The sequence below is a fragment of the Rhinopithecus roxellana genome, chromosome 5 (assembly GCF_007565055.1).
Source record: "Rhinopithecus roxellana isolate Shanxi Qingling chromosome 5, ASM756505v1, whole genome shotgun sequence".
NCBI classification, from domain to species: Eukaryota; Metazoa; Chordata; class Mammalia; order Primates; family Cercopithecidae; genus Rhinopithecus; species Rhinopithecus roxellana.
The window spans coordinates 126,556,759-126,573,000 of record NC_044553.1 but is presented as its reverse complement, the minus strand read 5'-3'; the positions used below and the strand labels follow the sequence as shown (position 1 = coordinate 126,573,000).

General features: G+C 47.1%; 1 protein-coding gene across 1 annotated transcript in view; it reads right to left on the bottom strand.

Annotated features, from left to right (window-relative positions):
* The window catches only part of OCA2 (OCA2 melanosomal transmembrane protein), a 349,097-nt gene that overhangs the window by 249,241 nt on the left and 83,614 nt on the right, over positions 1-16,242 (bottom strand). The window contains 1 exon segment of the mRNA XM_010355208.2: positions 15,673-15,826. Within this exon segment, the coding sequence (XP_010353510.2) occupies positions 15,673-15,826 (154 nt within the window).

Genomic DNA, 16,242 nt, shown 5'->3' with positions numbered 1-16,242 from the left:
CTGCTCCGCCTCCTTCCTTTCTCTGCGCAGTGGAGGTGGGCTGTTGTGAGTGCCTTGCCTCACTGTGGTCTGTGGGGTGCATGAGGGCAGAGAATGCCCACTCGGAGGCTGTGGCTGCTGGTCCTCATCCCACCACCAGCTCCTGCATTGACGGCAGGAGCCCTTAATGGCAAGAAAGCTTTTGGGGAGGAGATTGTGTACCTGGTGTGAGCAGTAAACCTGTGCCTGCTGAGTGGTCCAGGAGAGCCGGGTTCCTGTGTTCTCAGTCCTTTTCTGCAGGCTGATGGGGTGGGCTCGAGGCCACGCGGGAGCCTCCCAGGGCTGCGTCTGTCCCTGCTGCTGAGGCCTGCTGTCCTCTGCTCTTACATGGATGTGATGAGTTCCTGGCCCCTTGTTCTTGTTGATATTTTGTCATTATTGTGTGCTAGCTGATGTGTTCCCTTTGCAAGGCCCCTCGGACACCGTGTGACCCAAGGAGAAGGTACACACTCCAAATTCAAATATTTTCTTGTTAGGTATTGCCCACAAATACGGAGTCGCTTTTCTAGCTTGTATTTTGCAGAACAATAGATCCCAGAGCTCGAAGGCACCACAGGAAATCAGTGGAGCAGTCCCCGAGCATCCGATCTCCCAAATCAGGACAATTGTATCCCTGAATTTTCAGTACTCAGATCCTAAGGTACAAATTCCTGTTGTACATGGAAAAGCTTTCTGCTCAGAAGCTACAGCAGCTTAGCTCCGCAGAACAGCCTGTGAGCCGCCAACTCCGCCAGCTTCGGAGAGTCCCAGCGGCCAGCCGCACCTCCCGGCTTAGAGTCGGATGTTCCCCAAGCTGCTTTCGCCTGACCATATCCCTAAATACACAAGATCGAATCCGAGGCGGCTCCGGAAGCTGGCGGTCCCCACCCAGGACACCCGTCCCCGCCCCACACGCGCTGCCGCGTTCGTCTCCCACGACAAGCCAAGAGATGTTCCTGTTTTGTGGGTGAGGGGAGTCAAGTGTGGAGAAACCACAACCCAGAGTCTGAAACCTGCATTCTGGCTGCTGCCCGCTGCGTGCGGCGAGCGGCGGGAGCGCGGGGCCCTCCGTGGTGCAGCGCGCGGACCGAGCGCAGGGCAGTGCCCCCGAGCGAGCGCTGAGCCCGAGGTGTGCCAGTGACTCGGCCCTCGGGGTTTCTTAGAAATGGGATCTCAGAGTTGGCGAGGTCCCTCGACGTCCGCGAGCGCGGCGGCCCACCCCCGCCCGGCCTGCTCGCGGCCTCCATCTGGGCGCTCCGGAGGCCCAGGGCCACGCGCGCACCCGCCCGCGCCGCCAGCTCCCTCCACCGCGTCCCGCTGCAGCCACGCCGTCCCCAGCGGGGAAAGGTGACCTCAGAGTGACGCGAAACCGAGGGTCTCGGCCGGCCCCTCCCCGGCTCTGCTGGTGTCCACATAGGGCCCGCGCAGAGACACCGTCCAGCCGCCGCCACCCAGGCCCTGGGCCCCGCGGGTGCGCAAGACGCCCTGCTCCTCCTTCCTGTGGGTCTCTCTGCGCGTCACTGATCCTTCCATTTACCAAAGGAGCCCAGGGAAGAACATCAGTCCATCGCCTCCTGTTTTCAACATGGAAAAGCAGCCTGCGCCATGGAAAGACCTGTGCAAACTAGACAGCAGAAACGGCTCCGCCCCTCTCAGCCCCTGCTGGGTGCCCTGCGGCGCCTGTCCCCGTGGTGTAGGAGCCAGTCCCCAAGCGAGAGAGAAGAGGGTGTGCTGCGTTGTCCCCGGGGCACTCTTGCCTGCCACCCAGCTCCTGAGAGCACTGGCTCTGGAAACCACCTCTCCAACCAGAGTGTGGGCAACAGGCTGAGGCCCTGACTTGGAAGCTGGGCTGCAAGGGAGGCTGTGGAGGCGCCAGCAGGGCACCCAGACCGTCTGGCACACACCTGCACACACACAGGTAGTCACAACCCCCTCACCTCACATATATGGTCTCACACTCACCCTCCCTCACGCCACACACTAACACAGTCTCACACACACACTAACTGGTATGCACAGACACAACCATGCAGTCACACATGGTGACACCCAGAAACGTGGTCTGACACACACCCTCACATGCCCACACTAACAGTCTCGCACGCTAACTCACTAACGTGCACACACACACAGTCACACTCTCACATGCACAGACACATGGTCTCACGCACACCCACCCTCACTGTGACTCACACACAGCCTCATATGCACTTAAACAGTAATACACACACTCATGTACTAACACACACACAGTCACACACTCACGTGCACCCCAATGTCCTTCCACTTGATCCCGCGCCCTCACGGCAGCCCGATCTTTTGATGACAGACAAGGCCATGAGGGATCATCAGACTGTGGGGGAGGAAGCCCCTCCATCCCTTGAGCCCCAGATTTCTTCCTGTATATAAAAAGAAGTCACCACGCCTCACAACGTGGCTGTGACGGAAACCGTGCGGGCCTCGCCTCACACTGCCCCTGTGAGCCGGACCAAGGTGTCAGGGCGTCCAGGAGGCAGGCAAGCTCGGGAGGCTCCTCTCACACTGCCTGCAGCTCAGCTCAGCTCAGTTCAGCCTGCCAGTCCTGGGCACCCCCACTTCCCCTCCTGAGGAGGAGGCTGATTCCATAGAAAGGGCTGCGATTCCACAGAAAGGGTGGGGGGTGTCCTGAACCTAGGTTCAAGCCTGCCTTCACCGCCTCCCAAGCCCGCGTCTCCCCAACCCTGCGTCTCCCCAAGCTCACGTCTCCATTGGCAAAACAGCACAACACCTCCTTCAGAGACCTTCTGTGTGAGTTTCCCAGGCTGCTGTCACCAAACCCACCCTCCTCCCGTCCTGCAGGTAAGACATTCAGCGGGTGCGCTCCATTCCACATCGAGGCCTTGCAGGAGCGCATTCCTTTGCAGGCTCTAGGGGAGAATCTATCCCTCACTTTCCCCTAACACCCAAATTCCACAAACAGGATCCCTCTCTTCATCTATCCCTCACTTTCCCCAACACCCAAATTCCACGAACAGGACCCCTCTCTTCCAGCTTCAAAGCCATCAATGGTGAATCAAGCCCTCACATCACAGTTCTGTGACCCTTTATTCCATAGTCACATCCCCCTCTGACCACAGCTGGGAGGGCTCTCCATTTGTAAAGACCCACTGAGCTCACCCAGACAATCTCTACATCACAAAGTCGCTGGCATAATCACTCAGCAAGGCCCCTTTTGCCATGTGAGATCCCATATGCAAATGGTCGGGGGTTAGGATGTGGACATCTTGGGGGAAGCGGTCATTAATCAGCCTACTGCACCTTTCAGAATCAACACAGACGGCAGGAGCATGACGGGCGTCTGTTCACCTTGCACAGCCTACTGGGCACTGGCTACAGGTAATTCCCATCTCCTTGAGAAGCGCCACACCCTGGTGAGAAATGTGGACTCCAAAGGCAGCCCCTGGCCAGCTGGGGGACTTTGGGCAAGCGGTCTGACTTCTCTGTGCTTGATGTCCTCATCTATAAAATGGAGGTGGTGATAAAGTCGGCCTCATGGGATTGTGGGGTGTCTATTAACACAGAGAGAATTCCCAGAACAGGGCTGGCCTCTCCGCACACGTTAGCTCCTGTGGTTATCACCATGATCATTTTCTTTGAAGTCAGAGCCCTCAAGACTCACTGTGGCCCTCCCTCCTGCACTGGCTTCCTTTTGCCCCACCAGCCACCACCTCTCACTGGATCTGGCTTTGAACAACAGCACGCTCCAGGGCTCACTGCATGTGCAGGAACAGCTAAGGGCATGCAAAAGAGAGCCATCCAGGAGATGAGGTTGGAAAGGGTCCACCTCCTTCAAGCAGTCTGCAAAATTCTTGCCATTTTTCTAAGGAATGACGTGGCTACCCATTTTGAGAAACCTGAAATGCTGGATTGTGAACTTGCCAGGAAAAAACGTGAGTAGCATGGCCCATGGCCAGAAGACCTATGTCCCATCCCGACTCCTTCAACTGCAAAAGTGTCTTTGCAATTCAGTTTATGTGTTAAGCAGAGAGACTGTATTACATAATCCACCAGCTTTCCTACAGTTCTGAAGGAGTCCTTTTCAAGGAAGAAAAGGAGAGGCATCTCTGGAACAAGGTAATGGAGCAAGTCTGCTGGAGCTACAGGATGCAATATGTTCCGTGAATCAGCAGTAAGAAGAGGCTTGCAGACAAAAAGAAAGGAATGAGGGGGCAGAGCTGCTGGCTACAGATTTAAATTGCATCTCTGCAGAGCATCATAAGAACAGAAACTAGGAAAACCTAACTTGGAGGTTTGCAGTGTTATGGTATGTGCATTGGGTTTTGAAATGCAGCCTCTTCCCTCTCCAAATATGCTTCCCATTTCTGTAAATTAAAATGGAGACTTCCTGGAAGATAGAAGGTGTTCCCTATCCACCTCTCCTGAATTTAATTTCACAGTTAATTTTTAAGCCAAACACTACACAAACTCCTAAATTACATATGAAAGGAACAAAGCAGTGAAACACGATGTTCCCCAAAGGCTGCTACAACTACATAAAGTGGGTGAAGGGAAAGAAAGGGCCTGCTTGTTTGCAGCAGAAAGCAGCAGTGGTGGCAAATCCTTCTGAAAACGTAACACCAGGGGTTGGATGAAAGACACATGGAGAAAATGCCTTGTCTCATTTATGTTGTGAAGTATTATTCATTAAGACTGTGTCAGAACTATTGTAATATAATTTTATATAGTATAAGGGCATAGAAGCCTTAGCTCTGATAATGGAATTTTTAGAATGCTGCATTGGGAAATCTCCCAGAGCCCTATTATAGACGCAAAGTGCAAGAGTTAGGAGGATTGCTCCAACTGTGTTTCCAGGACTTTCAACAAGAACTACTTTACAAGGATGGGCCGGTCGCGGTGGCTACGCCTGGAATCCCAGCACTTTGGGAAGCCGAGGCAGGCAGATCATGAGGTCAGGAGTTTGAGACCAGCATGGCCAACATGGTGAAATCCCATCTCTACTAAAGATACCAAAAATTAGCCAGGGGTGGTGGCATGCACCTGTGATCCCAGATACTTGGGGAGCTGAGGCAGAAGAATTGCTTGAACCCAGGAGGCGGAGGTTGCAGTGAGCCAAGATTGCACTACTGCACTCCAGCCTGGGTGAGATTCTATCTCAAAAAGAAAAAAGAAAGAAAGAAAAGAAAAAGGAACTACTGCATAAGGATGAAAGATACAACCCCAAATCCTCAGGCAAGAAAGTGTCAATCAGGATGATTATCTGTAGGACCAGAAGTATCAATAACCCAAAGTATTTCCTGAAATAATTTCATCCCATCCAGCTATTAAAAGACCTAAGGGAACCCTGGCTGATCCTTTGTTCCCATTCAGTCACTCATGGGTCATTAGGCACAAAGTCGGGGTGGAAAGTGCCCCCTATGCAGCAGCCAAGTTAGACCAGACCCAGAGGACCTTTGCACCTGTCTCAAGTATCTGAAGATGCTCTGGAAACATCTGTTCAATATTTATTGAGCACTTCCTCTATGCCAGGCAGTGTCCAAGGCACTGGGAATCAACACTGAACAAAAGCAACCAACAACAGACACAGTAAGTGAGATGGAGCCCCCATGACAAAGCACGTACAAAGTAAAGCAGAGGTTCCTCTTCAAAGACTGTCCTCTCCATCTAATTAGAAACAAATAGTAACTTCTCTTAGAAGCAAAATGTATTCAGAGACCTGTGCTAACATTGTTAAATATCTGCTAGCCATAATAAAGAAATCAATGTGCTTTATGTTCTTAGCTGCCAAAATTTAGCATCAATATTTGTCCTGGTATGCTTACACTAGTCCAAGCAAGCATTAGCTCATAGCCTGTTCCTCTTCCTTATTTAAAGGTGTTTTTTTACCTTTCTCAGCATTTGACAAGTTACTTCCTCCTTCCTTTGTTCTCCTCTGCCTTTGCCTCTTTTAAAAAGTTCTAAGTTGCTAGCCAATCAAGACAAATAAAAAAAAGTGAGGTCCCATTTCACCAATGGAAAGCGGACACAGCAGTAAGGTAGACGTGTCAGGTGATAAATGACCCTGTCTCCCTTGTTCGGTGTACTCTCATGGCAAAACTACTGGTGAGTGTACCCTTTCTGCGGAAAGTATAAAAATAGCCTTGCTGGGGGAATTAAATTTATGTTCAAGTGCTATTTCTTTACGCACCGAAAAACAAACATTTCAAACAGAGCGGATGAGAAGGGATCAGGGAGGAAGCCATAGCCTGAGGCAACAGCGTCAGCCTCTGGGGAGCGGCTGGCAGCAGCAGATCGGAAGGATAGGCAGGGGCATCTGCAAGCCACCCCAAGACTCCCCTGAGTGGAGCAGTGTGCAGACGGCAGTGGCACAGCCTAAGCATGCTTGCCTGCAGCATCTAGAGACCTCCAGTTCTGGGGAAGCAGCCTTGCCTAAAACAAGACAACTTCTGAGTCCTTGCCCAAGGCAAATTCTACCCCTAGAGTAGATCCTAGGAATGATGCAATGTTGGCTCCACTGCTGGAGAGCCCACAGGGCTGGCGATTGCATCCAGCTCTCCCTTCATAATGTGGACCTTCCCCTAGGGAGTGCTGGACACAGAAGTCACAGAAACATAAGGTAGAACATCCTATTCCTTTAGCACCCCTGCAGCCTTTTCTACCTTCCACATCAAGTTACAGACACAACAAAAGGATAGTGTTGGGGTTTCACAAGTTGTTGCTTAGACTACCTATATAAAATTTATATTTGCAAGTTATACTACTATTATAAGAAAGGAAAATCATATTACTTTAAGTCCACAGAATATTTATCAAGATAGACCATAAACCTGGGTCATTAAGAAAAAAGTCAACAATGCCCAGACACAGTGGCTCACATCTGTAATCCCAGCACTTTGGGAGACCGAGGCAGGCCAGGAGTTCGAGACCAGTCTCGAACATGGCAAAAGCTCGTCTCTACTAAAAATACAAAAAGTAGCCAGGCGTGGTGGTGTGTGCCTGTGGTCTCAGCTACTTGGGAGGCTGAGGCATGGGAATCACTTGAACCCACGATGCAGAGGTTGCAGTGAGCTGAGATTGCACCACTGCACTCCAGCTTGGGCAACAGAGTGAGATTCAGTCACACTCACATACACACACACACCCAGAGTCAACAAATGTAAAGAATTAAATATAGTGTAAGTTCTGTAACTGTAAGTGAATCAAACTATAATTTAGTAATAGAAAGACAACAAGAAAATCTATAATATCTAGAATTTAAACAACACACATCTAAATAATCTATGGGTCAAAGTGAAAGTCTCAGGGAAATTTAAGAATTAGAGAGAACTAACTGAAACTAAAAACACAACAGATCAAAATCTGTAAGATGCAGCTAAAGCAGTGCTGACAGGGAAAATTATAGTAACAAATGCTCACATTAGAAAAGAAAGATTTGTTCCAGGTATACAAGTCTGGTCCAATTTTCTAAAATAAATCAATGTAATCCACCATATCAAGCAGCTAATGAAAAAATGATATGAGCACATCACCTGACACAGAAAAGATGCTGACAAAACTCAACACCCAATTATGGTTTTAAAAAAAAGAGAGAGAAAGAAAGGAAAAAACACAACAAAAAAAAAAACCCTCTTAGTACATTAGGAAAAGAAAAGAATTTCCTCAGTCTCATAAAGAGCATCTACAAAAAACCAATAATATCATACTACATAGTGAAAGACTGAATGTTTTCCCTTGAAGATTGAGAACAATGCCAATCTTACCATTCTCATACTTGCCACTGCAATAAGGCAAGAAAAAGAAATTAAAGACATACAGACTGGAAAAGAAGAAATAAAACTGTCCTCATTGCAAATGACATGATTGTCTACATAGGAAATCTCAATAATTTTATTTTTTAAAAACTCTGAGAAGTAATAGATAAATTCAATAAAATAACAAGGTACAAGATTAACACACAGAAAAATGCATTTATATGTACTGACAATAGATAAGAGGAAATCAAAATAAAAACTCAGTACCATTTACAATTGCTCCAAAGAAAAGGAAACAGGTATAGATTAAGAAAAGATGTGCAAGATCAGTATCATGAAAATTATTTAAAAAATCAAAGAAAACCAAAATAAATACTATGTTTCGAGACTAGAAGGCCATTCTAAAATGTGGATGCCAAAGCACCACATGAAAAAGCAATTGAAGTCCTAGAAAATAGAAATGTAACTTTATTCCAATAAAGCTGGAGGAAGAAGAGGGGAAAATGTATACGGGAAAAAAATGGCCACAGAATAGCCAGAACAATTTTGGGAAAAAAAAATAAGTAAGTGTGAGGAATCACTCTTCCCAGTGTCCAAACTTACACCTGCAATAATCAAGATAGTGTGGTACTGGTGGAGGAACAGACACATTACCAATGGGACAGAATAGAGAACCCAGAGATATACCCCACAAATATGTCCAATTAACTTTTAACCAAGGAGCAAATGCAATGCAATTGAGGAGGGATAGTCTTGTCGATTAATGGTGCTGGCCCAATTGGACATTCATAGGTTTAAAAATGAACCTTCACTTAAAACTCTCACACAAATACAAAAATAACTCAAGGCCTGGCACAGTTGCTCACACCTGTAATCTCAGCACTTTAAGAAGCCAAAGCAGGAGAATCTCTTGAGGCAAGGAATTCAAGACCAGCCTGGGCAACATAGCAAGACCCTAATTCTACAAAAAAAATTTAAAACTTAGTCAGCTATGGTATTGCACACCTGTAGTCCCAGCTACTTGGGAGACTGAGGCAGGAGGATCACTTGAGCCCAGGAGTTTGAGGCTGCAGTGAGCTGTGATCATGCCACTGCACTCCAGCCAGGGTGACAGAGTGAAACCTTGTCTCAAAGAAAAAAAATAATAATAATAAAACTAACTCAAAATAGATCCTGGTCTTAAAAGTAAAACTGAAAAAAAAAAATTAGAAAACCCATCTTTGGACTCTGGAATTATTGCAACTAAGGATTAAGTTCTTAGACTTGACAGCCAAACCACAATCTATAACAGAAAAAAATTGGCCCAGCACGGTGGCTCATGCCCGTAATCCCAGCACTTTGTGAGGCCAAAGTGGGTGGATCACTTGAGGCCAGGAGTTCGAGACCAGCCTGGCCAACATGGTGAAACCCGGTCTCTACAAAAAATACAAAAAAATTAGCCAGGCGTGGTGGCGCACGCCTGTAGTTTTAGCTACTTGGCAGGCTGAGGCAGGAGAATCACTGAAAGCCAGGAGACGGTGTTGAAATGAGCCGAGATCAGGCCTTTGTACTCCAGCCTGGGCAACAGAGGGAGACTCTATCTCAAAAAAAAAAAAAAAAGGCTGGCACTGTGGCTCACACCTGTAATCCCAGCACTTTGTCTCCAAAAAAAAAAAAAAAGAAAGAAAAGAAAAGAAAAATTATAAACTAGACTAAAAGAAAATATTTGCAAACCACATATCCAACAAAGTCTTCATAATATATAAAGAACAGTCACAGCTCAACATTTACAAAAATGAACAATTCAATTAGAAAATAAGCAAAAGGCATGTACAAACATCACACTGAAGAAGATACACAGGTGGCAAATAAATACATGAAAAAATAATGTCCAACATTATCATCATGAGAGAAATTAAGTTGAAAGCACAGTAAGATATCACTGCACACCAACAGAAAGACCACACCCTGTCACAGGCAGGGGCACGTGGACAGCTATGACAGAAGGGCCTTGGACCACCAGATGTGGAGACCAAGCCGTGCAGGGAGACCTGCTGAAAGATTGCCAGGAAACAGATGGGCTATATGGGGAGGCAGCCTCTGGAGGTCTTGGGCTGCCACACTGCTCGTGGAATACAGGGACTGCCCTCCAAGGCCCTTCCTGAGACCTGCCGCATTTCCTTCTGTGTGTGGCTGGTTTCTGTGTGGTGGCCTCTGCTTTTTGTTTCTACAAGGGCAAAAACCACGTCGAACTGGCCTCTTTACAGGACTTTTAAAATCTAGAGATGGCTTTCTGTAGAGAAGGAGAGGTTTTTTTCTAAATGACTAATAATAATGACCATTAATTAATGAAAATTAATCTTTGCTAATTATGTAGTTTTCAAAGGTTGAACAATTTTACAAAAAAGGTGAACAAACCCTAGAATAACAGAGAAGCCCATTAAAAATAATTGGCATTCAGATATGTTAAAAGATCATTATCCTTGTGTGTCTTCATTGGAACAGCTAACGGAGTTGGGAAGAGAAACCGATGCTTTTGTATGCCTCCCTAATGCAGCACTGTGCCGGGTGTATTATGAGGCTGATATACCATAACAGAAATAAAGCTCTGATAGGGAACAGGGTTTTTATTATGTGTGGGGTATTTTGTTTTGAGTAGCTTTATATTGCCCTTAGGTCTGGAGTTGGCCGTGTACCTATGTATCCTAAGTATTCACGGCAGTGAACTCCTTTATTAACATTCATGTTATGGCAAGAGTTGTCCTGCTCTGCATTGGAAAGCTAATCCTACCTTGTCAATCTCAACCGACTTTTTTTTCTTTCAGATAGGTAAATTTTGTCAGCTAGTTTACTATGTTCCTTGAATATAAACAGGTTATAATACTACCCTGTTCACTTTACTAAATATAAGTACAGTAATGATGCATCATTAGCAAATGAGGTATGCTAGGTAAAATGTGTATGTTTGCCTTGACATGTTTTTACATTTTGGCATGTTTTTGCGATGGCTGGTACCGGTTGTTCCTTTCCATGTTTAGGGCTTCCTTCAGGGTCTCTTGTAAGGCAGGCCTGGTGGTGACAAAATCTCTAAGCATTTGCTTATCTGTAAAGGATTTTATTTCTCCTTCACTTATGAAACTTAGTTTGGCTGGATATGAAATTCTGGGTTGAAAATTCTTTTCTTTAAGAATGTTGAATATTGGCCCCCACTCTCTTCTGGCTTGTAGAGTTTCTGCCGAGAGATCTGCTGTTAGTCTGATGGGCTTCCCTTTGTGGGTAACCCGACCTTTCTCTCTGGCTGCCCTTAAGATTTTTTCCTTCATTTCAACTTTGGTGAATCTGGCAATTATGTGTCTTGGAGTTGCTCTTCTGGAGGAGTATCTTTGTGGCGTTCTCTGTATTTCCTGAATTTGAATGTTGGCCTGCCCTACTAGGTTGGGGAAGTTCTCCTGGATGATTTCCTGAAGAGTGTTTTCCAACTTGGTTCCATTTTCCCCCTCACTTTCAGGCACTCCAATCAGGCGTAGATTTGGTCTTTTTACGTAATCCCATACTTCTTGCAGGCTTTGCTCATTTCTTTTTCTTCTTTTTTCTTTTGGTTTCTCTTCTCGCTTCATTTCATTCATTTGATCTTCAATCGCTGATACTCTTTCTTCCAGTTGATCGAGTCGGTTACTGAAGCTTGTGCATTTGTCACGTATTTCTCGTGTCATGGTTTTCATCTCTGTCATTTCGTTTATGATCTTCTCTGCATTAATTAGTCTAGCTGTCAATTCTTCCACTCTTTTTTCAAGATTTTTAGTTTCTTTGCGCTGGGTACGTAATTCCTCCTTTAGCTCTGATAAGTTTGATGGACTGAAGCCTTCTTCTCTCCTCTCGTCCAAGTCATTCTCTGACCAGCTTTGATCCGTTGCTGGTGATGGGCTGCGCTCCTTTGCAGGGGGAGATGCGCTCTTATTTTTTGAATTTCCAGCTTTTCTGCCCTGCTTCTTCCCCATCTTTGTGGTTTTATCTGTCTCTGGTCTTTGATGGTGGTGACGTACTGATGCGGTTTTGGTATAGGTGTCCTTCCTGTTTGATAGTTTTCCTTCTGACAGTCAGAAGGACTGTCTGTTGGTCTGTTGGAGATTGCTTGAGGTCCACTCCAGACCCTGTTTGCCTGGGTATCAGCAGCAGAGGTTGCCGAAGATAGAATATTGCTGAACAGCGAGTGTACCTGTCTGATTCTTGCTTTGGAAGCTTCCTCTCAGGGGTGTACTCCACCCTGTGAGGTGTGGGGTGTCAGACTGCCCCTAGTGGGGGATTTCTCCCAGCTAGGCTACTCAGGGGTCAGGGACACACCTGAGCAGGCAGTCTGTCCGTTCTCAGATCTCAACCTCCGCGTTGGGAGATCCACGGCTCTCCCCAAAGCTGTCAGACAGAGTCGTTCGCGTCTGCACCGGCTCCCGCTACTTCCCCTGTTGGTCTTCAGCTGTGCGCTGTCCCCAGAGGTGGAGACTACAGAGACAGGCAGGCTTCCTTGAGCTGCTGTGAGCTCCACCCAGTTCGAGCTTCCCAGCGGCTTTGTTTACCTACTTAAGCCTCAGCAATGGCGGGCGCCCCTCCCCCAGCCTCGCTGCTGCCTTGCGGATAGATCGCGGCAGACTGCTGTGTTAGCAGTGAGGGAGGCTTCGTGGGCGTGGGACCCTCCCGGCCAGGTGTGGGATATATTCTGGTGTGCCTGTATGCTTACAGCGCAGTATTGGGGTGGGAGTTACCCGATTTTCCAGGTGTTGTGTGTCTCAGTTCCCCTGGCTAGGAAAACGGATCCCCTTCCCCCTTGCGCTTCCAGGTGAGGCGATGCCTCGCCCTGCTTCAGCTCTCGCTGGTCAGGCTGCAGCAGCTGACCAGCACCGATTGTCCGGCACTCCCTAGTGAGATGACCCCAGTACCTCAGTTGAAAATGCAGAAATCACCGGTCTTCTGTGTCGCTCGCGCTGGGAGTTGGAGACTGGAGCTGTTCCTATTCGGCCATCTTGCTCCGCCCCTTGACATGTTTTTAAAAGTGATGATGTACCTCTGCCTTTAAACAGAATGCGATTTTTTTTTTTTTTTTTTTTGGCCTTTCTTGGATTAATCAAAAATTGTAGAGAATGACTCACTTGGAGTACTAAGACACAGGAGGTTTAGCTTGCTTTCTTACCAAACTCATGTTACCCAGACTTGTGTTCTCTGTGTCCCTTGGACTGCTTGTTGATTGATGAAAAGTGTCTGTACTGTCACTTTTTGTCAGTAGTAGTCTGTGGTCTGGTGGCCTCTTTAGATTATAATTGGGGTCACCAAGAAGGATGCTTAATTAAATATCCCATTTCTAAGAGAAGATACTTTGTGTGAGAAAGGAAAGATGCCAGATTTAGTGGTTTAACTTCTGTAACTTCACTTGATAGATTTTAAACAATTAGAATGGACTTAGGGAAAGAATATATCATACTGAATAAATGTCATTCTAGTTTAGACAGCATTTCTAAAATACCTGATACTAATGCTTGTTTTGTTCCCTATAACATAAAAACTTCACTGTTAAGTCATGTCCCCTGAAACATGATAGTTACATACAGTTTTCTCTCCACACATAAATAACACTACTAAAGTTGTTTTGTAAGGTTCCAAACTAATAATTATATGGCACATATCTGTCAACTCTGCAGTTTCAAATAAGTGACTTTTTAATTGTAAAAGATTAGTTTAAAAACTGTATGAATGTGGTTGAAGATCACATGCTCAGTCGTTTTTATGTTCATTCCATTTGTATATCTCTTTTTCTATTTATTGACTTCTCATGTTCTAGAGAGTAGGACTTTTATTCTGTGTACCTGATATATATACAATTAAAATATCTGTATAATGAAAAATAAAAAATAATAAATAATTGGCATTGTATTTTATTTTTTAATTAATGACTGTTAACTAATTAAAGCACATTTAATTTATTAAATCTATAATTGCAAAATAATAGTAAAAAAAGGGGAAGAGAGAAACTAAATAAATTCAGTGGACACCACTGGAAGTTACTAAGGGAAGAGCTCATTACTAAGAAAGTTGATCATTACAGAAATAGGATTTATCTTAGGCGGGCAGTGGGCCCTGGTGGGTATTAAAATCATTAAGAGAAAAGGTGGCAGGGAGCTGGGCACCTTTCTCCACCACCTCAACTCCCTGGGCATTCTCCGCACCCCTGAGAGCGGGACATCCAGACACAGGGTCCTCCTCCTGGATGCAGCCCAGACCCCTGCCCACCTGTGAAGCATAGGTGCCCCAAAATGGAACCTGCAGGCTTCAGATCTCAACTGTAGTCTATAGGAAATAGGACAGAGCAGCTAATTAATCCCATGAGGAACCCAGCAGCTGAATCAGGGTATAGAACATTCTACAGAACAACAGAATAGGATTTGTCAACTAGATGGTGGGTGTGGTAAAGACTGCGCCTGGTCTGAGAACTCCACCATTAGAAGGGCCCTTGGCTGGCTTCTGGGTACTCAGCTTCAGGACTATTCCCTCGTTACCAAGGAGAAGGCTGTCTTGTGGGCCTGGGGCAGTGTGTTCTGCTGTATTCTGTTCCCAGTGTGTTCTGGGCATGTCCTGCATGCCCAGACTGTACAAAATGTGATTTATAAATGGTGTGCACCTGCTTGCCTTCTGGGAGTCGGGATCTTAGTAAGCTGAGGGTGACCATCTAATCGGCCCCCACAAAAACTCAGGCTCCAACAGGCTGCCCGGGGCAGAAACATTGCACGGGGCTGTCTCTGGCTGCTGGAGGGAGGGGCGTGCTCTGTGTGGGCCCTCCCAGGAGAGGAGATCTTTCAGAAGCCCACTCCTGGGTTCCTCCAGGCTCAGCAGGTTTTCACTGCCGGGCCTGGCAATAAACCCCAGCCCAGAGGACAGCTGCCCCTGAGCTGCGAGTTCCTATGTCAAATCACAGGGTGGTCATGGGAACCGTGAAACAACAGTAATATAGATTTAAAAGAAAACTGATAGAAAACGGAGGGAACAAAACTGTTCTAGAACAGAGGAGACGTAAGAGATAACAATCCCTTGAGTGGCCCTTGTTAAGACAGGTAAGGGCTCAACTTACTGGGGTCATCATTCCTCAGCAGGTGGACTCAACAACCACAGGCAAAATTCTGGAACTTTCCTGGCCACTCCTCCAGCCTGCCATCTCCTCAACATCCCCAGGTATTTCTCAGACCTATCCCAAGTTCACTAGGACGCACCTCTAATGGTCACGTCATGCACTGACCTTCCAGGCTCCTGTCCGTGTTGTGAGGAAGTTTGATTTCATAGTTAAATCAACAATGGACCTGCCCAGCCCAGGAAGGGTCTGCACGTTGCTTCGTGCTGAAGGCACAGCCACACTTAGAACTTTCCAGAAACATCACATTGACTGGACTTAAGATCACATGTGGAAATGCCCATGAGCCAAGATGGCAGACAGAACAGATAATCAGATAATCCCTCTGGGCACACAGCCCCAGGCCATCCATGTCCCCTCACACACACAGTCCCACGGTGCAGGTGGGTGCAAATGAGTGTACTCATCACACAGGTGCAGACTCTGAGTCTCAGAGGAGACCGCGACTCTTCTTCCCTCATGGTCACACTTGGAGTGAGCAGGGGAGAGAGGGTAGAAAATCGAATGCACCTTCTGTTTTCTCAGGTACACTTCTGCTCCTAAAACCCATCCTTCTCATGTCAGTTGCCAAGATTCAGCAAATATTCCTGTATGGTTCCCTTTCTACCTAGAGAGAGGGACACGCTAATCTTCAGGAATGATGACGCTAGTCCAGTTTGATTTAGGAGTCAGGACCGAGCCCATCCAGAGTGTCTCGGAGGTCTCAAGCCTCCCTGACGGTGGGCCCAGACACATCGGGGGAGCAGGTGTGAAAGTTACCTCGAATATGATCAACGCATAGACGCCCGCGAGGATGGCCGTGGCGATGGTCACTTGGGCTTCTACACTCGCGCGGAGGTACTGATAAGCCATCAAAAGAGGGACAGCCTGGGTCTGCTGGAGGGAGGCCCGGATGCTGATGGACATCGTCTCTCTGCAGAACGAAACGATGACCTCACTAGTCACAAGGTCAACAGTTAGGGCACCTTCCTCTACATCAGCCAGGCATTAACCAGAATCCAAATGGATCTCAGAACGATTCAGCCCAACGCCTGATCTCACAGCTGGAAGAGCAGTGAGCACAGGCCAGCGGCGTGAGACACAGGACGCAGCCTCCCTGCGGCCAAGCCGGGCCCGTTCAAGCAGGCCCCTCAGCCTCCCTGTGACACCACCTGACAGTGAAGAGTGAGTAGGGGCCTGCACAGAAGACGCTAGCCATTGAACTGGCTCTTCCTCCTCCCCAACATACCCAACCACTTCACCTGCTAACTAAGAGCAAAGCCAGCTATTTGAACTCCAGTCCCTGAGAGTGAGGAGACACACTATAGACGAGAAGCCTGCAAGTGACCA